The sequence below is a fragment of the Numenius arquata genome, chromosome 18 (genome assembly GCF_964106895.1).
Source record: "Numenius arquata chromosome 18, bNumArq3.hap1.1, whole genome shotgun sequence".
Taxonomy (NCBI): domain Eukaryota; kingdom Metazoa; phylum Chordata; class Aves; order Charadriiformes; family Scolopacidae; genus Numenius; species Numenius arquata.
The window spans coordinates 4,259,153-4,285,526 of NC_133593.1; the positions used below are offsets into that span (position 1 = coordinate 4,259,153).

At 52.5% G+C, this 26,374-nt stretch overlaps 1 protein-coding gene across 2 annotated transcripts in view; it reads left to right on the plus strand.

Annotated features, from left to right (window-relative positions):
• Positions 1–26,374, plus strand: part of ATP2A3 (ATPase sarcoplasmic/endoplasmic reticulum Ca2+ transporting 3) — a 51,448-nt gene that overhangs the window by 5,624 nt on the left and 19,450 nt on the right. For both annotated transcript variants that reach the window (XM_074160451.1, XM_074160452.1), the window contains exons 2-8: positions 14,327–14,344; positions 14,761–14,843; positions 16,689–16,793; positions 17,537–17,675; positions 21,333–21,413; positions 22,446–22,531; positions 23,066–23,530. In XM_074160451.1, the coding sequence (XP_074016552.1) occupies positions 14,327–14,344; positions 14,761–14,843; positions 16,689–16,793; positions 17,537–17,675; positions 21,333–21,413; positions 22,446–22,531; positions 23,066–23,530 (977 nt within the window). The remainder of the gene's footprint in view (positions 1–14,326; positions 14,345–14,760; positions 14,844–16,688; positions 16,794–17,536; positions 17,676–21,332; positions 21,414–22,445; positions 22,532–23,065; positions 23,531–26,374) is intronic.

Consider the following 26,374-nt stretch of genomic DNA (forward strand, 5'->3'; position numbering starts at 1 on the left):
AAGCGTCCAAGTCGCTGCCTTTTCGCTCTGCATTTGATCTCCTCCTGCAAAAGGGATGGTGTGAAAGCCGGAGGCTCCTGGCTGCTGCCAAATCACCCCTGTCCTGCTGGTGGGGTCTGTCCTGGCACATCCATAGCCCGGCGATGCTGGGAGATCCCTGCTGGGTGCCCAAAATTGCAGATGCTGCTGTGAGGCAGGGCTGAGCACGGGCAACTTTGGGCAACTTCAAGCAGATGATGGTTGTTTTCTGGTGGTGGTAGCTGCCCTGTGCTGCACTTGGGAGCTGGGGTGAGCACGGCCGGCCCACGCCCTCCCTGATGCACGAAACCTCCCCCGAGAGCGGCGTTCCCATTGCCCTGCTGCGATCTGCAGCGGGGATCCGAGATGGTTATCGGAAGGCATCAGAAACCTTGTGGGGCTGCCGGGCTGCACGCAACACCGAGATGCTTTCATTTTCCCAGTCCTGAAAAATGAGTATTTTTAGTTTGTTTGTAGGGTTTTTTTTTTTGTTTTTTTTTTTTTTTGTTTTTTTTTGTTTTTTTTTTGTTTGTTTGGTTTTGTGTTTTTTTTTTTTTTTTTTAATACATTCAAACCTCTGGAGGAGCCAGCTTTGATTTTTCTCCTACGCGCAGCATTTGCAAAGTTGGGTGGGATGCTCATGCCCCTCCAAAATGTTTGGTTTTGTATTTAGGTTTATTCTTTGTAAGCCATGAGCCACATGTTGAGTGCTTGCACCCTGTGCCTCTCGCCCAGCTAGTCCAGCCCCTCTCCTGGGGAAGGGGCTCCTCCTTGCGAGGCATTGCTGTGTCCGGACCAGCCACAAAATCCTTCTCTTGGTACCTCGAGCTCACTTGGTGGGTCAGGGGATGCCCCATCCCCATTAATGTTTTCAGAGCTGTGCAAAGGGGCGTTAAGAACTTATGAGCAGCACCTAAGCTGTACTCCATGGGGAATTAAAAGCAGAATGGCAAACCTCTTTCGGCAGGCAGGGCATGACATTGCACAAGGATGCTCTAAAACTCCTATTCAGTCTTTTTTCCCTGGGAAAAACCCATTAAGGGCACTTGGGCAGCTCTGGCACGTGGGGCAGCGTTCCTTGCCCGGGCTCTTGGCTCGTTTTGCTAATTGCAGCTGGTGGGTGCAAAGAGGAGGACGTTGGCTCTTGGGCTGGCTGGTTTGATGTGGGTTAGTTCAACCTGGTCTAGTGGGAGATGTCCCCTGCCCGTGGCAGAGGGATTGGAACTAGATGATCTTTAAGGTCCCTTCCAACCTAAAACATTCTGTGAATAGCTGGCTGGTCCGGAGGCGGAGGTGCTTGGGAGCAGGATATGGGGACTGGGAGACGAGCTGCTGTGCTGACATTTTCAATTACAGAGTGGAAATATTAAGGCAGCTCATGATCACCGGGAGAGGAATGGGGTTTTCTGCTTGCCTTTTTTATCTCTTCTTCCTTTTTTCTTTTTTTTCCCCTTTTATTTCCCTCCCTTTCCCCCGGTTCTCATGTAGTACTCATGGATGACCTCCCATTGCATCTCAGATGGGGTGAAGGCAGCCCCTCCTGGTCAGTTGGTACACCTTGGGCAGGAGAACCAGCTGATGCTGGGGACACTGGGAGGACTGGGAAAGGTGGGAGGGAGGGAAGGAGGAGAGGGGCCAACGGCCCTTGTGGGTGGGCCAGCAGCAGCAGGACAGAGCTGGCTGGGGCTCAGTCCAACCCTGTGCAATATTAATATCCAGGAAGCACCAACCTCCAATCCCACCTCCATTTATTATTGTACATCTGATTTCTTTTTAATTTTTTTTTTTTTTTTGCCGGTATCGTGACTCATGATCTTTTTATATCTCAGTGTTGGTAGTATTGGAGGTAGAAAGTATAACAGTAACCTATATTAAAAAAAATATATTCCCAACTGCTCGGTCGAGCTGCTGTCTGTACCAATTACCTCGCTGGAAAACAGGTAGCAGAGATCTGGGCTGGAAGTGTAGAAATGTTGAAGAACCGGAGCCAAAAAGCAATAGAGAAAATTGTGGTTACTTGAGTATTTCCATGACGTGAGCGTGCGCCAGAGGCTCCTCCGTGGGCGGTTAACCCCTTGCAGGCCGGGCTGCAGGCAGCTGCCTGCTCCGCCAGCGTCGGAGCAATGACCGCGCGGGTGGTGATGAGCAATGCTGGGACAGGAGACTTGTTATTCCCCCCAGGATTAATGCAATTAATGCTAATGGGTCTTTTCCAAGGTGGTTGGCTTGCCGGAGTTGAGCCAGTCATCTCGTGAAAGGAGGGTTGCATTTTGAGTGCAAAGTGTAGCTCTTTTGAAGAGAAGTTGAATTAATCCTTGCTAGCAATCAACCTCCTGTCTGTAACTAGTATTTGCTGTTATTTTGTGGGAACCTCCCAGTTTTTGAGGTTTGGCTGCTTGTTATCACTCTATAAAAGTCTTTTCTCTTTCTCACACGCAGAGGTGGTAAGTCCGACGTCGGGCTGTGGTTTGGTAGCAGTCCCACCTACCTCCCAGGACACGGTCCATGCCCATGTCCCGCCTGGGCCAACCAGGCATCAGGCTTCTTCAGGTCACGCCATGGCATCTCTTTGTGACCCATGGTGGCTGAAATGTGAAATTTTATACCTCTTTTTGAAGTCTAGACCTATATTAACCCTAAATCCAGGTGTCTCCACTCTTATCATCCAAATCCTCCTAAAAGTTAAATGGTCGGCAACCTGCTGAAAGTACCGAGGCTGGTCCTGGCTTCATCACCTGTGCTCCTACATGAACCCTTTTGAGATTTTTTATATATATATGTGCGTGTGTCCCACTTGAGATTATAACTGTATCTCTCTCCACTTGAGATTATATGTCTATATTTTTTATCCTTTTTCCCCTACACTGACATTTGCAAGTCACTGTGGGACACCTTTGCATAAAAGACCCCTTTATGGAGGGAAACCAAAACACAGACAATAAAAAGATGGGTTTTTCCCTTTCGAGAGCTGAGAGGTCCATGCTGAGGGGTGAAGGCACTCGAGGACGAGTGACACGGTGCTGGTGGCCCGGCCCAGCTGCGCGGCAGGGTCACTGTCAGCATCGGAGGTGCGATGTTTTGGGGAGGAAATCCGCTTCTTGCTCTTGCGTGTCCCCTGTGCCCCTGGGTTCCTGTCCACGGTATTTTTGCTTCGGGTGTTTCCTGCTATTTAGCCACTATGTGTATTTTAATCCAGCGTGCGGGGGGAGGTGGGGAAGGGATGTGAGTTAGTTCGGACCGAAGGGCAGGGTTGTGTGGGGTGTCCTTGTCCAGGTTGGGGACACGGGGCCAGGGGCAGCCCTGGCGGTGAGGGGTATTTCTCCATTCTGATTAAACCACCCCCGTGGTCCCCAGAGCCACCGGTTGTGGCCATACTGCTGGCCAGGAGCTGGGTGGGAAAGCTGTCCCTTGCGCTGGGACCAGTCCCCACAGCCAGTCCATGTCCTCCTGAGGGAAAGGATGGCCAAAATGCCTTCACCCCCTCCCTGCCTCCTCATCTCATTGGAGAAAATCCCTGGAGTTCTTGCAGAGCCGCCCTCCGAGCAAATGCAAGGGTTGTGTTTTGTATGTTATACATTTGCTTTATTATACAGTGGGGTTTTTTGTTGGCTTTTTCTTCTTCTGGTTTGGAAACAGTTTTTCTTGCATTTGTTGCTGATAAAAATCAGTTATTTTTTGGGAGGGGTGCCTGGGTGGGGGAGATTCTCTCTTCTGCTTCCTTTGCAGCGGGGAGCGAAAGAGCAGAGATCCTCAAGGAGGAACTCAATTTGCTGAGCAGTGACTCCGGCCACTCTGCCATGGCCGAATCCCCAGGGATTTGCCCTGTAAAACATCGGCTCAGCTGGATTTTGGCGAGCAGGCAGCGCCCGTCCCCAGGAGACGGGCAGCCGAGGTCAGGATAACCCTCCCTTTACCTGGCTGTTGGCACTTTCCTTTTTCCATTCTGTAACCTCCAAGTCAACAGAAGGTCTAAAATAAGGAAAACGTGGGGAGTGAGTGGAAAAATAAATATAAAAAAGGCCGGCTCAGTGGCGCGGGGTGGGATGGAGCTGTGTCTCTGGCCTTCCCGCTCTGGCCACCGCAGGGTCTTCCCCTCGAGGTGTTGTGCCCTTTGGGGTTTTGCAGGTTTTCTAGACTTTTGCACGTTCTGGAGGTCAGGGACCTGCTGTTGCCTGAAGGTAAATGGAAACCCCACCAGAGGAGCAGGCCTGTTTTGATCCGCTCCCTCCGGAGGGGAGTCCTGTTCTGTGGTGCCGGCTCAGGCCTCTTCCGGGGCTCTGCTTTTATCTATAAAAGTCTAATTCAAATTATTCTTCCATTTTTCACCCCTTTGTGACATAAATGTGTATAGGTACCTATGTATATATGCGTGTATATATATAAGATTTTGTTCTTATATACAAATGTGTATAGGTATCTATGTATACATATATATACTATTTCATCCTTATACTCAAATATATATAGGTATCTATGTATATATATAAAATATTTCATCCTTATACTCATATATAGGTATCTATATATATATATGATATTTCATCCTTATACTCATATATATAGGTATCTATGTGTGTGTATATATATATATATCATCCTTATGGACACACACACAGATACTATACATAGTTGGAAGGAGATTATGGAAAAAGCCTAGATGGGACTCATGTTTCCAGGGATCTTTGAGTATCTCGTTCCAGGAAAGGAACTTCTTCAGCTACACAGAGATGTGTGATCCCCAGAGAGTTCATCCATGAAAAGTATTAATTGTCCAACTCGCCCCTTTTTCCCATCCAGAAGAACGGATCTTTTCTATCCTACAGAAATTTTTTTCTTCTGATATAATCTAAACTAAGGGCAGTGTAGACTTCATTTTCCATGAAAACCCATCCAAGAGGATTGCTGAAAATAGACCATGCTCTGAGAACAGATACCAGAAAAAGCAAGTGGTGAGGGGGGGGGAGCCAGGTCAGCCGGGGCAAGGAGTTTTGCAAAAAAAATTAATAATCTCGGTTTGAGTTAATTAAGTTGAGAAGTAGCTCATCAGCACCCATGTGGGTTGGGGTCAGAGGACGCACCGCCCTGCAGATACACTGGCCACGTTTTATCAGCCTGATTTTATTTACCAGCAGATGGGAGACGGGTCGAGATGCCATATTCAAACTTTCAAATTTCACAAAGATTTGCTGTGGCGAAGGCATTTCCTCCAGAAAACAAACAAATGGAGAAAAAAAGCTCCAAACCCACCCCCTCCAGATCTCTCACTTTTAGGATGGAGTTGGCTCCCTTTGGCCCCGAACTTGGGGCAGGGTCTGCTTCCAACCCCAGCATGCAAAATTGGGGTTTTCCTGACCCGTAAATACGTATCCCAGCTCTTACGCTGTGGCTTGGCTACAGGTGGCAGGATCAATTAAAATATAGCTATTAAAATATCTGCTTTTGGAGGGGTGAGACTGAGTAGGTCCCTCATCTTGGCAGGGAAGGGGAGAAAAACTTGTTTGGATTTAAAAGGAATATCTTGTAGTTCTTTTGTTCTTTTTTTTTTCTTTTTTCTTCCTTTTTAATTGAGATTACTGGTTTGGGGCTTTGCTTTTGAGGGGTTTCATCTTGCAAATGGGGAAAACGCTGAGGTTAAGGAAGGTAAACCCTGCCCTGGCTGCTTTCTCCTGGGGTGGTGGGTACCGGTGTTTGAACGCTGAGAGCCCCTGGCCCAGCTGGTCCCTGTGGGGCGGTGGAAGAGATGTCCTCTGAGCAGTGATGCTGCTGGTGGGATGTGCCTGAGCTGCTCGGCCTCTGCTGGGTGCGGCGACCAGGAGCCACCCATGCTTTCCACAGCACTTGGCCAGTGGAATGTTTTAGTTACATTTATTATTTATTTGTATTATTTTCTTTTACATGCCATGCAAGTGTGATACCCTCAGTGGTTGCTTACAGCCTCACTGAAGATACTCTGCTCAGTGTAAACACTCACCAGATCCCTGGGAAGGCAGTTCTGGGGGATGCCGCTTCCCCCACCAAACTGCAGCAGCCCTTTGCTACGTGCTGGGCAGCATCTCTCCTCCAGGAGCAGATACTTCCTATTTTCAAAATGCATCCTTGTCTCGTTTTGTTACCTGACTTCCAAGCCCCAATATTCCTTTTCTTTTTTTTTTTTTTCCTATTTTTTAGGAAAAAAACCCAAACCAAAACACAAGCACAGTCCCACCTTGCTCTTCCCCAAGTCTTGCAGATGAGAGGCACAGCCCAATTTTCAGTGCTGAAATTCCTCCCTGGGGATATTTGAAGCCTCCTGGGGCTGAGCACGTTTTCCTACTGCCGGGCAGGGACGTGCAGCCAAGCTGACCTGGCAGCGTGGGGCATCGCTGGGGCTCCTGGCACTGCCACCTCCGTGGGGTTGGTTTCCTAAACCATTCCCCAGCGCTGCCAGGAAATTGTTACTACATTTTCTGTCGCTGGGTGTTGGAGTCCCTGCGAGTGGTCTATTTGTGGTGGTCCCTCCTGCCTGGAGGGATTACAAATTCGCCGTAGCTTTTTTCCCTGGCCGGGCTGGTGGTTTTCTGCCACCGTGCTGGGTTGGAGAGGTTTGGCTGAGGGTGGCATCAGGGCATCTCAGTTGTGATGCGGGGAGCAACTGAGGACAGGAGGCTGCAGCGGAGCCCAAAAGGGTGAAAAAGTATTACTGGGCAAAAATCCCCAATTTACTTAACACTTAGCACTGGGGTATCAACAGGAAATTAGTTGAAAGAACAGTTTTAGGGCAATAAAGGAGGAAATAAAATAATATCTGTAGGGTGCAAGAGGAGGATATGCTGAACTTGGCAGTGTGCCCCTCGATTGGGGCTGTGGCAGAGCTGGCAGAAGGTTCCCAAACGCAGCAGAGTCACTCCCTTGCCTTTCCCTGAGTTTATGGAAAAGGTCTCCTCAAAGCAGAGATAAGAAGCGAAAAGAGAACCCAACACAACCCCAATACTAAAAAAAAAAAACCACCCCAGCTTAAGCTTTATTTTATTGAAGTGCCTGTAGTGGCTTTTTTTTTTTTTTTTTTTTTTCTTTTTCCAAAACCTGTTACTATTTAAACGCAGATTTTTAGCTTTTCCACCCGGGAGCCGGGGCTGGAAATTCTTTCCACTGCGTTGGTGCAGGAGGGAACAAACCGCTGCTTTTAGTTTGCTCAAATAATCCATCCCAGGCTGGAGCCACGGGTTTCCTCTGCCCCGCTCCCTCCCACTCCCAAAACCAGCCCAGGGATCTGCTGGGGGTGCCGGTGGGGACTGCGATGGGGGGGAGGCGGCCACCGCTCACAGCCCCATTTCCCCAGGGTTTTCCCCCTAAATTTCCCAAGACTTTATTCTTGCAAACACCACGTGGGCAACGGAGCCGCAAACCTGAGCGGTGGCTATATTTTGGGGGGGCAAAATCATCTTATTTTCATAGCATTAAGAAAAGGAGGTAGTTTATCAGTGGGTAAATTATTTTCTTTTCACCGTGGTGTGGGAGGAAGACGCCCAGGTCCCCCTGAGCCATGGCAGAGGGAAGCTCCTGCTATCCAACATTTTGGGGATGAGCCATTTCCAAGAATAAAGGAAGGGAAGTTTGGGGTGGGATGGACAAGGTTTTCCTTATTTATTTCACATGGCTCCTTGGACCGTTGGTTCGATGCTTCTCTCCCACCTCCATCCCTATTTCCCTCTCCTTGGACAGTGGGATGTGGTGGTGGTGGCTTATCCTTTGGAACGGGGACACACTGATTTTTACGGAGAAAAGGAGTTATCACGGGGCTGGATTTGCACGGTGCATCGCTGCTGTTGAGGGGCACATCCAGGATAACCCCATTTCCTATTCCCTGACCTGCTGAGATAAGCTGGGCTGGCCAGAAAAGGAACAAGTGAGCCTTCAGCTTCTCCCCTCCGGCCTTAGCGGCGGGGCTGTGGGTGCCCAAAGGCACCAGTTCTCCCCTGGGACCTGTCACCGTCCTGGAGGGATGGATGGTGTTGGGCTGTGGGTTCAGTGCTGGCGGGTTTGGAAGAGCAGCATGAGGGTAGGACGAGTTGTTGGTCCAGAGCCTCATCTGCTGTGGAAAGCCCTATGACCCAAACCAGAAATTTTGGGGGCTGATTTTATTGCCAGCCATTTACAGCAGCCCGTTCCCAGCCAGTTGGATCATTTCACCCTAAAGCATTGCGTGGAAAACAGCAAGGACATTTCTGGCCCTTAAAGCTCTGCTAAGCATCCTCATGTGCCGCCCCATCATCCCTCAGCAGCCGCCATCCCCGGTGCTTCCTCTGGCCCCAAATTTGCTTATTTTTGGGGCTGTGGATCCCCCGACCAGGCAGGGCACCGGGCTTTTGCAGGGCTCGAGCAGGGACGAGTGCCGGGGAGTTACAGGAACAGCAAACCGCTGGTGTTTGCCGTGGGAGGGGGAGCTGTATCTCATGCCTTTTATCTTCCTGCCGCCTTTCGGAGCAGCCTCAAGCGAGCGGCTGTCGCGGGCAGCCGGCGTAACCAAAACTTGCCCGGCGTGCAGGAAAAAGCAGCTGCGAGGCGGTAAGCAAATAAGGCGCCGGGGGGCCGGAGGTGCTTCCCCCGCCTGCAGCACACCCAGGGCCACCACCGCCTTCTCTCAGGAGGGAAAGACACGGGAGAAAAAGCACCCCTGGCTTTGGAACCAGCAACTCGGGGGTGATGGAGGACACGGGGAAGAGCTGGATCCTCGGGTGGTACAAAGCAGAGCTTGACCGTGGCCTCCCGGCACGAGGATGGGGATGTTCCTAGGGCCATGCCTGCGCCCATTTTTAATGCACGGTGAATTAGTGTTTTCCTTGGGTTGCAGGACTCGGTGCAGCTTGGTCGCAGGGTTCACATGCCGCAGACATGCACCCGCCTGGGGACGCGATTTCTGTGTGTGGGGTGGTTGGGGTGTGGGAGACATTGCTCTGCCAGCCCTGCCTTCACCTCCACCCCTCATATCCCTTCATCTCCATCCCTTCATCTCCATCCCTTCATCTCCATCCCTTCATCTCCATCCCTTCATCTCCATCCCTTCATCTCCATCCCTTCATCTCCATCCCTTCACTGTTGCCTCTGCTGGGGCCAGCCAGCCCCACTGTGATTTGGATGGATGGCTACTGGGGTTTTTAATATACGGGGCTTTTTTTTTTGGCAAACAGCAAGCTCAGCTCTGCAGCATCCTTATCTCCTCGTCTCGCTGCAGTAGCACATGGTGTCTGTGGGTCTGGCTTATCCTCCAGCCAGGCTAGGCTTCAGCAAGCAAAGGGGTGCCGGGGTGGGAGGAGGGTGAGACCATGACTAAAGCCCAGTTTGTTCTGCAGAAGCTGAAACAACCCCAGAAAGTCCTTTTAGCTGCATCCTGAAGGTCCTGCTCTTCCCAAGCAGGGCTGTGTCCTTGTTGGTTGGAGCCTGGGCGGGATGCGAGACACAGGGAAGCTCAGGCGTGAAGCTGCATGTAAAAGCAAAGAGCGTGGGTTAATTTAATTAATACACAGCCAAGGCATGTAGCTAACTACGCTTTCTCCTCTGTGAACATCAGGCAGCATTAGCACTATTAGGCTTGGAGTGTTTGCCATCCTGGATAATGCTATAACCCCCAGGATTAGTTTGCAAACGCTGTTTTTTTACGCTTCTGCAGCTCAAGTGTGACCGTGCAAGGTGATGAGCGACTTCACGCCTCCATCCCCAGGCGGGAGAGACACCAAGCAGGTGATGGGCTGAGTTTGCCTTAAAACAACCTGCCAAAAGCCTTTCCCGGTTGTAGCTCTGCGGAGCGCCAGGGATGTGCGGCGGTGCCGGCTGTCAGCAGGGATGAAGCAGAGCAGACATCCCTCCACGACGGGATCCTTCCAGCGCAGCCGGTCCTGGGAAAGGCAGCCAGTTAAAATAACAATTTATTCTGCCCCGTGTCTTGCGGGACTGTGGAAGGATCCCAGAGCAGCCCTGCCTGGGTTCCTGCTTTATGTCACGGGAGAGGGGCTGCTGTCCCAGCTGGGGATATTTTAGGGTTTTTCTTACTCTTTTCACTGCTAACTTGGAGCCTTTTTCCTGCCTGTTGACAAAATCTGGAGTCGGATGTGTCCCTGTTTTGCCCATCCATTTCCCCTTCCCTGCATACAGAAGAATAAATTCAAGGCAGAAAAAAAAAAATAAATAGATGATTTTATGACATAGAAATATAGCTTGAAGGGAGTTATGTGGAGCAGAAAGCTGGGCCCAGGCATGATGCTCACCGTTATCCCCAGTGTTGTGCATCGTGCTGTTACCCTTCTGGCATCGATTGGCATCAGAATTCTTTCCCATAAGGGAAATCTGATTTTATCCTAGGGAAGCTCCTGAAACAGTGGGGATAACGGTATTTCATTGTTCACTTTGCAAGATGTGTGCTGGTGTGGGTCGCACGCGGGGTCTGAGTGCATACCAGGGTTCGCTTTGCCCTGCGCTGGCCTCAGAGAACGTGTCACCTCATGCCTCAGTTTCCCCGAAAGCCGAGTGGGATGTGATGCGTCACTGCACGACGGAGAAATGCCGGCTGCTGTAGGGCCGTGCTGCTCCTGGGATTTTTCATCCCGTTACAGCAGGAGAAACTCAAACATTTCCTTAAAGCGACCCCAACGCCACCCTGTCGCGTTTTATGTGTTTGCTTTGGCCCGGAAAGCGGGGCAGGGTCTCCCTGGGGGCACGAGGGCTGTCGTAGAGCCCCGGGATGGCAGCCTGCACCCGTGCTGCCTCACTCGTGGGTGGCACCCGTGTTTATTTACCTTTTCATCACCTGATTACCGTGCCCTGCCATGTTGCAGGCGCCAGCCCGCGGGCTGCCAGCCCTGTTTGAGTTGGCAGGAGCCGGAGGTTAACCTCCGGCTAAAATAAGCCCGACGCCAGCCCCGCGTCTGCCCAGGGTGGCCGGGCTCATTGCATGCCCTTAGACCATCTCGTATCGATATTTTGCAGCCCAGCTCAGGCCATGGTCACCGGGTGACACGATGGCGCAGCAAGGAAAGAAGTCGTGATGTGACAAGCTCAGAGCGAATCCTCGGCAGTCCCTGGAGCTTGGCTGTGTTTTGTGCTCCTGCAAGGCCAAGCTCTGCGGGTTGGTGGAGTTGGGGTTGCACCTCTCCGCTCGATAACCCAGAGGAGAGCACGCTGTCCTGCTTCCGGGAATGGTCCTGTGACATCCAGGCACCCGTTGTCCTGTATCGATATCTGTTTTCTTGGCTCTGCTCTCCAAATCCATGATGCAGAAGAGCAGGAGCAGAGGAATTGCAGATACGCATTTGCAAGCTGTGGTTCCCGCACCAGTATGGCTCAGCTCGGGAAACTGAAAACTTACAGTACGAGTGGGTGGCCCCATTTTGGGATCCTTTGAGCAACCCTTATCACCTTCTACCCTTGTTGGTGTTACTGCATTTGTCTTCTGGCCGTATCGGGGAGCTTGGGCACAGAGCAGGATCTCCATCCTGAGCTCTGAGCCACCCACTGAAGAAAGGGGCTATTCAGGTGCCGGCTGGGAATTTCCATTCCAGCCTGTCTGAGCTCACCGTGTTCTCCCAAGGGAATTGCAGATTTGGGATTTTGCTGGTTCCCTGCCTGCGGTGGGTTTCCCGGATGGGTGGGACACAGCAGCGGTGCCAGGTCTTCTGCCCTGCCTGGTGCCACAGGGATGATACATAGAACTTGGATTTTGGTGGGTAGCAAACCCTCTTATTTCTTAATGAGACTCTGGAAGTGAGAGGGAGAGGCTTCAGCAGCAAACAGTGCTGTTATCTGATGGGTTTTGATCAATTCAGACCCAAAAAACTGAGTTTATTGTGACTTTCCGCCTTTTTTCTCTGGGTGTTTGGTGCAAAATGGGCGCTGAGCTGCCACGTGAAGGGTGGTGGAAGGAGTCAGTGATGGCAGGGGAGGTGTCTCCTTCTCAGTATACTCAAAGTTGGGTTTTTTGGGGGGAGGCACCTACAGCAGCATTGCTGATGTTTGGTGACAGCGACGGCACAGTGTCACACTGCCACCGGCGGTATTTCGGCTGGCTGCCCCACCGCACGTGTTTCCTCCCGAGTTCACAGAAACCTGTTTTCATGCTTTAAGCAAGAGCTCATGCAAAGTCCCCGCTCGGCAAACGCCACGGCTGCGGCGCTTCATGCAAACGCCGGGCAGGAGAGGCACCGAGAGGCACCGCGGCGTTTCAGGTGGCTGCTCGGGGTGGAAAGTCACCCCTGGGCACCCTGGCAGAGCCCAGACCTGTGGGAGCCCCAGCCACCTCCCTGGGGGCACCCGCCTGCCCCCAGCCCTCTCACCTCGCACGTTTGCACCCTTAAAATGGAGCCTGGATGGAAATAGCAGCAGCAGATCTCTTCTACTTTTAATTTTGGTGGTTCTCTGGGCCGGGGAGAGGAAGCCGGGGGTGGAGAGGAGCCGGCTGCAAAAGGGAGAAGAGCCACTTTCCTTCTGACACGCTCTGCAGAGTGATTCGAAATGTTGAAGCAGCTCCAAGATTATATATATTTTTTATTTTTATTTTTTTTGCTATAAGAATAATTATAGGCATTACGTAGCGATCTGTCTGCTCCTCGCGATGGCAGGGGATCAGAGTGGCCTTATCTAGGAGGGACATGGGTTTAAAATAACTCGTAGTAAGTGTGTGTGTGAGCACTGAGGAGCTGGTGCAGTTTGAGGCATAAACACATTCGGGCTTCTTGTTTTCACCAGTTTATTCGGTGAAGGTGGGTTTGGTTTGGGGTTTTTTATGTGTGTTTGTTTTTTTTTTTTCTTTTCATTTCTCTGAATGAAAATAGGTGATGGAAAACAGCTGAGCAGGTTTCGCTTCCTGCTCTCACTCACAGCTCCGCACTGGGGGTGCTCAGAGATAACCCTGTGTTTGGTCCAGCAATGGGGCATCAAGTGTGTCTGCCTTGGGCTGACTCCTCTTGAGCTTCAGCTGGTCCCGTATTCCCTCCCAGAAATGCAACGAGTTGGAGGAACATCTTGTTCTATTGTCACCCCATGGGGGTGGCAGACAGCAAAGGCTTTGGGTCAGCTCTTTGGGAGGTCTCTGCCTGAGTTTCCCCCGTGGGGAGGTTTGGAGTTGGGGTTTTCTGTCCAGTCCCCTCCCGCCCCAGAGGACCAAAGGATGGAGAAGGCGGGTACCCTGCCCTGGTGCCATGTCACCTGGGTGTTGAGGCCCTGCCATCCCTTGCAGTGCTGTGCGATGCCTTTGAGCCACCGGCACAGCCTTCCCCAGGGTTTGCTGATGAGTGACTATGGCTTCCGTTTCTCCCCCTCCAGCGAGCTCTGCTGTGCTCAGCGGATCCTGGAATTTCTTTTTCATGAGACAGGAGCAATGTCCGGGTGTCCCCTCCTCGGGCAGTTGGCAGAGGTTTTGGTCTGGCTCCCCTGGGAGCTGCTCTGTGGGCAACCAAAGGATTCACCCTGAATACGGGAACAGTGGGTGCACGTGGAGACCAGCACCCATCAGCAGCCAAAACCAGGGGCAGTCACTCCTGAGCCATCCCTGGGTGCAGGACTTTGCGGTCCTTGGCCAAACCTTGCCCATGGCTGCACGGGGGAGGAAGCAGAGCGATGCCCTTGGTGGGTACTGGGGTTTGTGCCTTGTCTGGTGGCCATGGGAACCTTCAGTATATGTGGTGTGCGAAGGTAACGGTCATCCCATGGGGACGTGGGAGTCCCAGGGAGACCATGGTGGGCATTCGGGAGCACTTGGGGTGTTTTCAGGTTGTGCAGGTGACCAGACTCAGGTTTGGCTGCGAGCAGTGTGGATGGAGGCTCTGCACCCACCGGGCGGATGGTTTGAACCATCCGAGCATCAGCTTTGGATTTCTTTCCTAGAACTTTGCAGACTGTGAAGTACAACTGTGTAATAGGAAACGTGGTCTGAAAGTTACAGTCCTCAGCGGGTCCATATTGGGTTTCTGGCAGGGCATTTTATGGGATGGTTGGACCTCTGTGTCCTGAGTTTGGAAAGGGCAGCTCCTGAGGAGTATTTTTTTAGGCAGGCTGAGTGCAGGAATAAATGCTGCTGGAGCCGCTTGCTGCAGGGAAATGATGCTTCTCTGGTGTGGGCAGCGTCCCATGCTGCTTACTGGGTGTCAGACTGAGAACTTTGAGGACAAGCCGTCTCAGTGCGGGAATACGTGCAGAGCAAGTTGTGTTTTGGGGTCCTGAATGGATGGCTGGGGCACAAGGGAAGGGATTGCTAATCTGGGCCCAAATCACTAATTGATCTTTTTATTTTTATCGCTTTTTACTTTGTTACGCTTGCCGGGCTGTTGATGAAAACCCCCAGAGCTCCCTGCAGAAGAAGGTAAGTCGTGGGCTGGAGGTGGGGATGCCTTGAGTCTGGGTGGAGGGTGCTGGGGATGAGGTGGGGGCACTCTTTGGGGTCTTTGAATCTTGCTTTTAATCTCAGAGAAAGCCGGGCTGAGAGCAGCGCTTTCCCCTGATGGCAAGGCTACTAGCTGTGAATAGAAACACAGAAGATTTGGCTTCTGTAGTTAAAAACAGACATAGTAAAAACCAGGCCAATGCCAGAAATGAAGGTGTTTAATATTGGAGAGAAGAATCCCCCATTGCAGCGCTGGATCTCCTCACAGAGAGGCTCAGGTCCAAGCGGGGGACGGGGTCCTGTTGGTCTTAGTGGCCTCAGTCGTCTAAAATAGCTGTGTTCTGGGGTGTTCTTTTTGAGTGCTGACTGTGCTTGTCTTCATGTTTTCCCACCAGGAAAGTCCCTCTGGGAGTTGGTGCTGGAGCAGTTTGAAGACCTCCTCGTGCGCATCCTTTTGATGGCAGCTTTTCTGTCATTCGTAAGTACCCCAGGTTGGGGGTAGGCACCTTCCAGGGCATGTATGGACCTGGGTGGCAGCCATATAGCCGAGGAGCCAGAGGAAGGTGCGTGTTGGATGATGGAGATGTAGCAGCAGTGCAGTGGTTTTCTAGAGCATAGTGACAATATCATTGGAGCTACTTAAAAATGAGATTTTTCAGTAATGCTGATCCATCCAAAAGTGATATCAAACAACTACCTGGGCTTCTTTCTATTTCTCCAGGACTATACCAAGCAAAGGTAGAAAAGGGCCGTGGAAAGGGTCAGTCCTGGGCACGTTTTGGTGGGATGGGTGTTGTCCCTGGGCACCATGTAGGGTTAGGGTTAGGAGAAAGCAAGCGCAGAGCCCCAGCAAGAGCGGGGCTGCCAAAGGGGCTGCCAAAGGCAGGTGAGGGCTGCCCAAAGCTTTCAGTCCTGAGATGCTTTTTCCTGTGATCCATAGTTTTTTGTCATTGTTTGCAGACACTGCCTGAGATAGCACAGGTCCTTTGGACGTGTCTCTATCTCATTGCAAGAGTTTTATCAACAAAGTTTCCTATGTTTTTAGGTTAGAAGGTACCTTTGTCACTATCTCTTTTAGCTTCCCTCTTAAATACCACCTTCCCCTCCGCTGGGGTGCAGGCAGCAGGGCAGGCACCGGCCTAAAGCCTACACAAACATGTTGGGAGGCAAAGACGGGGCTGGGAGCCTTTCCAAACCCCGTGTAGCTGCCCTCCTCGCAGTGAAGTCTCCCTCCCGGAGCCCTTCTGCTCATTTTTCAATTAAAAATGAAAATCCAATCTGTTTAATTTTTTGTTTATTTTTTTTTTTTTTTTTTTCCCTGCTCCCTCTGGCTGAGCCAGACTGGCAGCGTTTCGGCTGCCGGCGTGGGAGGTACCTCCTGCCTGCTGTTCGCTGCCTTCCTCCTGCCCACGTGGCTGGGAGGGTTCAGAGATGCCGGGCCAGTGATGCCCAAGCTGGTGATGCCCAGGGCAGGTATCGGGTACGGCTGGGCACAGTGTGGAGCATATAGCTTTCCTTTACACCTTTGCCGATGTGTGGGGCAGGGTTAGTGCTTTGTACCTGCGTGGTGCCTTGCAAGTGCTCATTAGCAGCAGCACCTTGTTCCCTGATTGCTGATTAGAGCCTTATTTGCAGTGCCCAAGTACTGAGCAATTAGCTCCGTTTTGCCCACAATTTACCTTGGGAGCAACTTTGCATAAGGAGACATTTCCCACCAAGCTCATGGAGAATTACTTATTTTTTGAGGGTGTTTGGCAGTGGGTTGGCAAAGCTGAGTCTCCTGTACCCTCCTTTTGGATATGACTTGTGGGCTGATAAGGAGGGAGGCTGGACCCTTGTGAGGTTCAATACATTTCCAAAACAACAGTTTGTTGTTGAATTTGGAGAGCTGCTGCAATCTGCTTGATGGTCGAGTCTGCCGTGGTGGCTCCACTAATCGGTAAAGCAGGCGTGAACCCGTGTCAGAGGTCCTTTGTGCTAGTCGTGCTCTTGCAGAGCAGCAGGGTGTTGCTGTGTCAACCCAGCACAGGTCAACAAGCAGTTAAATGGAGTGAGAATATTTGTGTGTGTGTGTGTGGCTCATTTGTATTATGCACTAGGTTATCCCCAGCAGAAGCGTGGAGGCACCTGAGTTAAGCACCAACAGTGGCATATGGCAGGTCCATGCTTTAACCAAGCCGTGTGGGGCTGGCCACCACTCTGGGTTGTCTTCTCTCCAGTAAACGCCATATGTTGGTTGGCTCTTGTTTCTGTCCTCCTTCTTAAAATGTTGGTGCTTGCTGCTTCAACCACACTGGGGTCCTTCTTTTCTCTTGCCTACCAGATCCTGGCCTGGTTTGAAGAAGGAGAGGAGACCACAACGGCATTTGTGGAGCCCATCGTCATTATCATGATCCTGATTGCCAACGCCGTGGTGGGTGTGTGGCAGGTGAGTCGCAGCCCTCCATGTCCCCCCCTGCCCCGCAAGTCTCTGCTCCACATGGCTGAGGTGCTTCATTTGAAGGGCTGGTTGCTTCTTGCCATTGGAAACTCATTTCTCAAAGGTTCAATTTTCATGTTGGCCACGCTGACTCATGCCCTAGTGCAGATGCTCAGTCATTGGCTGCCTCCTGGCTTGTTCCTTCAATCTTTCTTGGGCAACTTTTGCAGTTTGAAGTTTAGGATCTTGCACTTATTTGCCATCCAGGCAAATGCTGCTTGTCTCCTGCTTGTCATGGCTAAATGTGTTTTCCAAGGGAAGCTTTTTGCCCCATCCACCAGAAAGCCACAGTGGCTGCTGCCTCTCGCCTCAGTGTACCCATCATGGGGGATGAGCAAACGCCTCAGCCAGCAATGCTCCTCCTCTTGTAAATATGCACTTTAAGGCCATTTATTTATCTGCAGCTTGATCTAAAGTCGGGTTGCTGGATGGGGAAAAACATATCTGAAGGGGAGATGCTGCTTCCCAAGGTGAGAAGGAGAAAATCAAGCCCAAAGGTCCATGCAGTGTCCAGGACCTGGTGAGGTTTAAGCCAGCGGGGACCATTTCAGAGTAGCTGAAGAAGATGCAGCACTTGTCCCATCCATGGTGCAAATGGATGCCAAAGCCAGGGCTGGAGTTTGGGTGGGGAAGGAACCTGCTGGCACGAGGAGCCCCACCACCGACAGCTCTGCTCCCTCCTCTGCTTGCAGGAGAGGAATGCCGAGAGCGCCATCGAAGCCTTGAAGGAGTACGAGCCTGAGATGGGGAAGGTGATCCGCGCCGACCGCAGTGGGGTGCAGCGGATCCGCGCCCGGGACATTGTCCCCGGGGACATCGTGGAGGTGGCAGGTAGGATGCCATCACCCCAGTGCATGGGGTGGGATGGGGAGGTGGTGATGGCCAGGGGGGCTTTGGTGGCGGGCACTCCGTGGTCCTTGAGGTGGGAGGGTTCTGCTGCAGTGTCCAGCCACATCTCCTCTGGAGGGAGGGCCACTGATTCACCTCGTTGTTGAACACTTGAGATCTTAGTTTCTCTTTTCAAATCCAGGGAGGTGAAATGATTTGGGCCAAAGTCGGGGCTCATCAGCCTGCGGAGGCTTCGCCCCGAGCATGGGGCGGTAGAGAACGGCAGAAAAGTAAAAAAAGTGGTGTGTATTTTTGGCACAGATTTTGTGTCTGGGGAGGGTTTCCCTGTTTTCTGGGAAGAACCGGAAGAACTTTTAATTTTCTGCCAAGATTCCCCCTGTCTGGAAGCAACTCTCCCACGCACATCCCCCGGACAAGGCATGGGCCAAGGGCCGGTGCTGGGTGCTGCACCGGGGGATGCCGGGCGAGCGCTGCCACCGGTGCAGGGGGGTTCAGCGGTGCAGGCAGCAGTGCAGGCAGCGGCACTGGTCCTGCCTGCGTGGGCAGGCTTCCTTGGTAACTGGGGTTTGTTATTCAGGGAGGACAAGAGGCAGAGGGGACCGGCTGCAGGATGCTTTTGCCTCCCTGGTCAGGTTTCCCCCCCAGCCCTTCTGTCGGGGTTTTGCATTCAGCGAGGAGTGCCTGGGGGGGTTCTTCTGCCTGCCCCACCAGAGCTAAAAAGGATGCATTTCATTTATCCCATTTTGTTTGTTTGTTAAACGATGCCGTAAATCCCCAGAGACGCAAAACTAATCCTCTCCTTTCCTCCTCGTGGCCCTGCTAGTGGAAAGATGCTGCAATCCCTCCCGCGCCCAGCCAGCTCGCTGTTATTTATGTCTTCCAGTTGGGCTTCAGCTGGAAGATGAACGTAAAAAATAATGCAGGGAGGATCAAGCGGAGGAGTGCCGGCCAGGTCCTCAGCTGGGCGAGCTGGCAGTGCTCCCAAGCCGGCTCCAGCAATGCATTCCAGCTGGTGACCTGGCCTTTAATTAAATTAATTAATCAATAATTAATTGAAATTCTGCCACCTTTCCCCAAATCAAGTGCTTGCTGCCTGCCCGGCAGCACCTGAATATTACTTTTTAATGGCACAATCAGCATCGTGACCGGGAGGGAAAGAGCTGAGCTCTCCTCTGGAGGGGTTTGCAAATTAATTAGCAAATTGTGGGTCTAGGAGATTATAGCAAGTGATGGGATGCTGTCAGGCTGCCTGATAGGAAAGCGCACCAGGAGCAACAGCTTTGAATGTGCAGGTGACATCCTGGGGACAGCAGGGACAGCGCAGGCGGGACTGGCTTCTTTTTGCATGTGCAAATGCATTAAATCTGGCAGCAAGGAGCAGAAAACCTGCTGCCCTAAGACAAGAGGGGAATGATGGTTGCACGTTGGCATGCTGTTTAAACCCTGCCCTTTTGTAACAAGGGAATTGAGGTGAGTCCTTGGGAATTCGGCTGCACCCCCAGCTTTCTGCCTTGCCCCAAAAGCACGGGCATTGTCCAGGGAGCCCCACCGGGGGCTGCATCACTTGCCCACTCCCGCTTTGCTCGGGCAGCGCTGCCTCCCGTTTTCCTCTCTTTCCCTTGGCTTTTGGAGACTTGCGTGATCGGTGCATGTTTAGTAGCTGGCTAAGGGCAGCTGCCAGGTCCGTACATCTGTCCTGCGCCGTGCGAGTCCCCTGGGATGCTATCACAATATCTACCCTTGAGCGGATGCTACCCCCATGTCACCGGGGCTCCGCACTCTCTCTAGGTGCTGGCACCTCATTTTTCATCTGCAGGTTGAGCTAACGTTGGCCAAACCTCCCTGCTTTTCCCAGGGGAGCAGAGGAGCCCTTTGTTCCCTTTAAGGTGCTGCCAAATCTAAGGGAAACATATCGGGGGGGGGGGGGGAGGGGTGTCTGTGAGTCCCTGTGCTTAGCATGCCCCATCTCAGCCCCCCAAAAAACGGGTGCGACGGGGAGCGGGGGAGGTCCGATCGGATGGCAGATGTTACACGCCGCATCCCAGAGCGTTGGGATCTGCAGCTGGAATAACTGGCTGGGCGGTGGAGCGGTGCCAGCCCCCTCTCTCCTCCCGCTGCGCCTGGCGGGGGGGGGCGGTTTACGAGACCCAGGAGGAAGCGCTCGTTAAAGTCTGGGATTGGAGAGGATGGTTAGCGGCCAGGCCGGCGGTGTTGTGTAACGTGATGTAAGGCGCCGGGAGCCAGGGCAGCCTCTGCCTCAATATTTCCGAAGTTCTGGAGCGCCGTTGCGTCCAGCCGATAAGGGAGCAGGAGGAAAAGCTGCTCCGTGCCAAGGAGACGGGAGGAGGAAACCCAGCGGGAAAAGCAGCTTTAAATGTTTGGTTTTTTTAAGGAAGCACATGTGCCTCGGTGGGCAGCCATCGATGGCTGGCTATCAGCAGGGCTGCTTTCACCCATAACCACTGTGCCGAGCCAGGAGACCCACGGACGGCTGTTTGTCTCAGCCACAAAAGGTCTTCCAGTGTCAGCAGCTTCCAGTCGGTCCACGAAGCCCTGCAGTGGGGATAAGAGTGGTGTTGGGAGGCTCAGGCTGCTCCAAAATGGGGATGTTTAGGGGTTTTTGCAGGGAAGAGGAGAGACGGGGATGTGATAGGGCAGGCAGGGCCACGCTGGGGTTTGGCTGGAGGGCAGAGAGTGTGATGGTGATGCCCCAAGGACTGCACATCTGTATCTCTAACGGCGGCGGCTCCACTCCAAAAAGAAGAGAAAAGATGTCTGTCCTCCTGCCCGCTTGCTGGCAGGAGGGGGATGCAGGTGCTTGCTGCCTGTGATGGTTATGGGGGTCCCGGCCGTGGTGGAGGAGTTCGTGTCACTGTGGAGGTGGAGCTGGGGCAGGTAGGACATGGGGACGTGCTAGGAGCCCGCTCGGCTCCTCTGCTCACCCAGAGCTCCTGGCTCTGCTTGTCCTGGCAAACCTGGCTCCAACCACAGTTAGTTTTGCTTGGGCAGCATCCATGTGCAGCAAGGATGGGGCAGCGCTTGCTCCTGCTGAATTTTGCAGAGGGAGGTGATGCCTGAAACACGCTGTCGGTCCATGGGAGAGGGAGGAGGGTGCCTGGCACAGCAGGAGTAACCCCCTCAGTGCTGCTGCCCGCTCCCCGGGCTGGCTGCTTTTGTGCAAGGTAATCCCCTAAAATTAGAAATTCCTCAAGGTCCCATCACCGCCCTGCCCGATGTCTGATGGGAACTGATGGCGCCTCTTTCCAGCTTTCTTTCTTTGACTTGTAAATTATAGACATACAAAATTAAGCTTTAAATGCAAAAAGGAGGCATCCCGGGTCAGGACCCTGGTTTACCATGGGCTGGACCCCTCATTGCTGCAGGCTGGGTGCTGCCATGCGCCTGCACCACACAGGGCCATGGTGATTCTGAGCAAAAGCCAGTCCCTGCCCTGGAGACCAGACAGTTGAAATAGAAATCGAGGGGAGACAGAAGGAACTGAGGTGCAAACCAGTGGCTCCAAGCCTTGGGACAGAGCCCAGTGGTGGTGGCATGGTTGGGATTTGCCATCCCCCTTCCCCAGGGTGGTGGGTGCTGCTGGTCCCACCTGATGGAGCTGCTCTTCTCTTGCCTTTGTAGTTGGCGACAAGGTGCCGGCGGACATCCGGATCATCGAAATCCGCTCCACCACCCTGCGGGTCGACCAGTCCATCCTCACAGGTGCGTGCAGGCGCGATGGGGCGGAGGCAACTGCTGAAGGCAGAGCTTTCCCTCGGCCATCCGCCCCGAGCCAAATTTTGGGGGTGACACTGGGCTGAGCACTTTGCTGGGGTGGGAAATGGGTGGGAGAACGAGATTGAGGACATGGGGAAGTCACAGCATCGTTTAAAACTCATGGCGTAGGCAAGATGCACCCAGTGCTTGGGCATCCCTCCTGTCCCTTGCGACACGTGGGGTTTCACGAGGGGCTGCTCAGTCCCTGCCCACACTCCCCCCGTGCAGCCATCGCACGATGACCACTGGTGCATGAGGCCTCGTGACTCCAGGGAGAGGTGACAATATTTGGGGCGCTTTTTTTTTTTTTTTTTTTTTAAGCACTGGAAAAGCCCTTAAAGCTGATAATCTACGATATTTCAAAAATTCTCCCTCTCTGCTGTCAGGGAAGGCCGGTGAATGATCAGATGACAAACAGGGGCTTCCAGTATTTCAGCTCCCTTGTGTGCTTTTGTAAAGGCGTTGAGTTAGGAGGTGGCAGGAGGGAAGGAAAAGCAATCAGACAAAAAATGTTAAAAACGCAGGGAAAGGAGCCTAGTATCCTTGAAAAGTGTCTTCATTAGCTTAGTTCACCAAGGGCAAAAGAAGATGCAGCAAAGGGCAAATCTGCAAAGAACAACATATAAACCCTCAGCAGAAGGGCTTTGGTCACCTCTCCTGTTGTGCTGCCCAACAAACTCCATCTGACCGTGCAAACCTGAGCCAGTGGCTCCCGGGGGGGTGGGGTTTGGCCCCATCCTATATGTCTGTATGGGACCTCATGGCCACTAGTGATCTGCATAGGCCTTTTTTCTGTAGCTCTTGTCTTCAGAGCACCTTGGCCCAGCTCTGACATCCCCATGATGGATGTTTTGATGTTTTGGTGGCAACGTGCTGCTTAAAAAAGCCACGGGGGTTGTGATGCAGGCTCATAACAGCATCGAGCTGAGGCTGGAGAGGAAACACGGGTGGTTCATCTCCCCTCTCTTGTCTCGGCAGGGGAGTCTGTGTCGGTGATCAAACATGCTGACCCCATCCCTGACCCCCGGGCTGTCAACCAGGACAAGAAGAACATGCTTTTCTCCGTAAGTCCCTTACACCTGTCCCCGCCTCTCCTCTGGTTTTGCAAAGAGCTGCCAAGTGAAGAGGCCAACAGACACGGGAGGTCTCTGACCAGTGAAAGGGAGTGCATGCATGAGAAAGACTCGAATCCATATAAAGAGCCCCAAATCCATAAAAAAGAGGACCTGGTTCCATGGGATTTCATTTAGGCTGTGGCACATGACGCCCTTAAATGCCTTGGGTGATCTCAGTGGGTTTTCCATCAAGCAGGATGTATTACAGACAGAGGGAAGGTTTGTGGTTGAGCCTGGAGCTGTTGCAAGTTTGAGTTTCCTCCTTGCTCATACTCCTCTCAGGCAGAAGCCAAGTCCTCAAGGGGCGAGAGGGGTCTCCTGCTGCTTTAGGGTGGGTTTATATAAAATCCCAGGATGTCTCATTTTCCCTTTAACCAAGATCTCATGTTCTTCCTTCACAACTAGTGACCCATTTACCCCTCAGGCTGAGAGGTTTCATGCCCCTATATTCATTCTGGATATATATCCTTTTTTCCCTCCCAGGGCACCAACATCGCAGCTGGGAAGGCTGTAGGGGTTGTCATTGCCACAGGGGTGTACACTGAGATTGGGAAGATCCGAAACCAGATGGTGGAGACTGAACCCGAGAAGACTCCCTTGCAGCAGAAGCTGGACGAGTTCAGCCAGCAGCTCTCCAAAGTGATCTTCCTGGTGTGCATCGCTGTTTGGGTCATCAACATCAGCCACTTCAGTGACCCCGTCCATGGGGGGTCCTGGTTTCGGGGGGCCATCTACTATTTCAAGATTTCGGTGGCACTGGCGGTGGCCGCCATTCCCGAGGGCCTCCCAGCTGTCATCACCACCTGCCTGGCACTGGGCACACGCCGCATGGCCAAGAAGAATGCCATTGTCCGGAGCCTGCCCTCGGTGGAGACCCTGGGCTGCACCTCCGTCATCTGCTCCGACAAGACCGGCACCCTCACCACCAACCAGATGTCTGTCTGCCGGGTGAGTACTGGGGGCATTTTGGGATGCAGGGGGGATGCTCCGTGAACCCCCAAAACCCTGCGCCCCTCCATCCCCATCTCGGGGTGACAGGCTTTGCTGTCCTCACCAGACTTGTTTCATATTAGGAATTTCGAGGTGAGCGTGGAAGGTCGTTTGTAGGAGGCCCTGAGCTTCCTCTCTGCCTGACCTGGGGCAAGGAGGTTTATGGCGTCTCTTGGCCTGGTTGTAATTAGAAAACTGACTTTTATGAGCACACCAGTTTGGAGGCGCTGTGTTGCCAATTTATTTCAGGGTCTCCCTCTCCAGCATTTCTTTCTGCTGGGACATGACGTTGAGACAAAGCTCTTGGAGAAGCCAATGCGATCAGCCTCCTCTGCTCTCTTGATTATTTTCCCGTGTTTTTAACCAAACCAGTGAGAAATCCTGGACCATGCAAAATTACAAAATCTGGACCCATGAGGCCAAAACTTGGTGGGTCAGTGCAGCATGTGGATCCAGCTGTCTATGACAAGCTCAAGCAGAAATCCAGGGGTTAAGAGAAGATGCCTGTGACCTGGTGAAATGGTTCTTGGGTTATCTGTCCTCTCCTGGCAGCTGGTCTGTCATCAGCAGTTGTGTGCAGCTGGGCTTGGACTGAAAAGCTCTTCTTACGGAGAGAGCCCTGGGGTGGTTTGGCAAAGAGGTCAAAGGCTCATGGTCTACCAGAGAGCTTTGCTCCTGTGTGTCTGGCCATATGGGGAGGTCACTTGTTAGGAAAGCCTGGACCATCCAAATACTTCTCAGTTTCCCCATTAATCCTCAAGTCTCAGGAAAGTTTCATGGCCTTGGCGTGTCGGTTGTATAGGAGAACCTTGGAAAATGTGTTGCTGTGGGGAAAAATGGACCTGGCCACCATCCCTCCTCTCTGACACTTGGGTAGCATGGTGGGAAGCCGTGACCGTGCTGCAAGCTGGCCATGGGCTTTGGCCACTGGTTTGCTCAGCACAAACTACAGATGACTGGAAATGTCTGATATTTCTGTCCTGTAAATGATTTAAAATGAGACACCACTGGAACGAGGCAGTGACCAAGCTGTCTGTGTCTCGCATGAGGAGGAGGTTCCCACCAGCCCACTTTCTGCCTCAGTGATACAGGGAAGCGAGTAAAGGGCAACCCCAGCATGTGGGGTCTCAGATTACAGAAGGAGAGGTAGGACGTGACCATGCCTTCCCCAAACCGCTTCCTACTGGAGGATCTGCTCTTGAACTTGGGCAGAAGTGCCACCGTCTCCTGCGGTGTGGCGTGGTCAAGAGAGACAGGGTTAGTGATGCTGAGAGAGAGTGTGAGCAGGATGGGGATGGAGTGGGGCACACAAGAGGGTTTTTCAATCAATCATTATTTGCAGAATGAACTCAGCAACTTTGAAACAAAAGAATATAAATTCAAAATTCAATGTATTCTCCACCCCATCTCCCCTCAACCCCTTTCCAATATCCGTGTTATTCACTTGGCTGAATCCTGACTCCCAAGATGCGATACCGAGAGGCAGGCTGGCCTCAGGATGGCCAGAGATGGCTGTTAATGTTTAATGGACCGGGATTCCCGCGTTGCCGCAGGCAGGACGGAGGCTGCTGGTGGCTCTGCTGAGCAGCGGGTGGGTCAATATTTGCACTGGTGGCCATTGGCGTGTCCTGGTCGTGCTCCTGCGCCCAGCAGCCAGCTCAGCTACGGGTGTGCAAAAGCCATGAAAGCCTGTCAATAACCTGGAAAAAGGTATTAATTGAGTGCGATTTAATTAACGCACACATTTAATTTGGTTGAGCACAGCTGCTTGGCCACAGGGTATGCTGTTGAGTGGTGCTTGCCCTTTACTTCTCGCTGCCGGCGTCAGGTCTGTGGAGCTGTAAAGTGACTCTTCAAAGGCTTCGAGCCTGTTTTAAAACCCTCAGCTGTTTTTTAAGGGCTCTGCTGCCGGCTCCGGATCCCGCTCAGTGGCCGGGACGTGTGGCTGAGTGCCGGCTGAGCCAGCTCAGCAGGATGCTCACGGATGCCATGCGGGCAGTGTGGGCGAAGCAGTGCCCCCCAAATGCTGGTGGGTGTGAAGTGCTCACCAAAGGGCTTTGTGCTGGGGGCCTCATCCATCTGGGGTGGCCAAGACTTTGGTGCTTTTACTGTGGTCTCGAGTCCGCTGAGGTTACAGCTCTGCAGCAACACCATAAAGCCACAAACACACTTAGTAAATCAGATTAAACCTGTAATTTGTGTTGCTCATGGTCAACTGGGGGTCTCTGAGACCACCATCTCAGCCAGCCCATGGTGTGGAGCAACCACGGGCAGCCTTCTCCCAACCCTTAAATAACCTCCTGGGAGTAATGGGAGTCTGGCACGGGGAGAAAGGGGGCAGAGAGGCATTGCAGCCCTGCTCTTGCACATTTAAATCAGTCTCCTAAAAGTTGCAGCACCCTTTTATGCACCAGAACTTAATTTTCCAGGAGCGGGAGGGTGGTGGTTGAGAGTCAGGACATGAAGTGGGGATGTGAGTGTGGCTGTGTAGACTTGGGGCTGCTGCTGCGTGGGGCAGAGTGGGACGGGGCTGGAGGGGGGAAAAGGTTGGTACCCCATGTCCGGGAGAGGGAGATGGCTGGTGACATTTGGCTGTCTCCAAGATGGCTGGTGTTTTGGGAAACAACAGCAGAAAGGGTTTTATTTTCAATAAACCTTGTAGCAGAGCCTGGATGTGCAAATTCCCATCCCCAGTGCAGCCGCCCGGGAGTTGTGTGGGTGCTATTTGCTTTTTAATCTCCAGGACACTGTGCCTTGATAGAGCAGTTGTGTCTGTCTAAACCAGCCACTAATTAGTGGGAG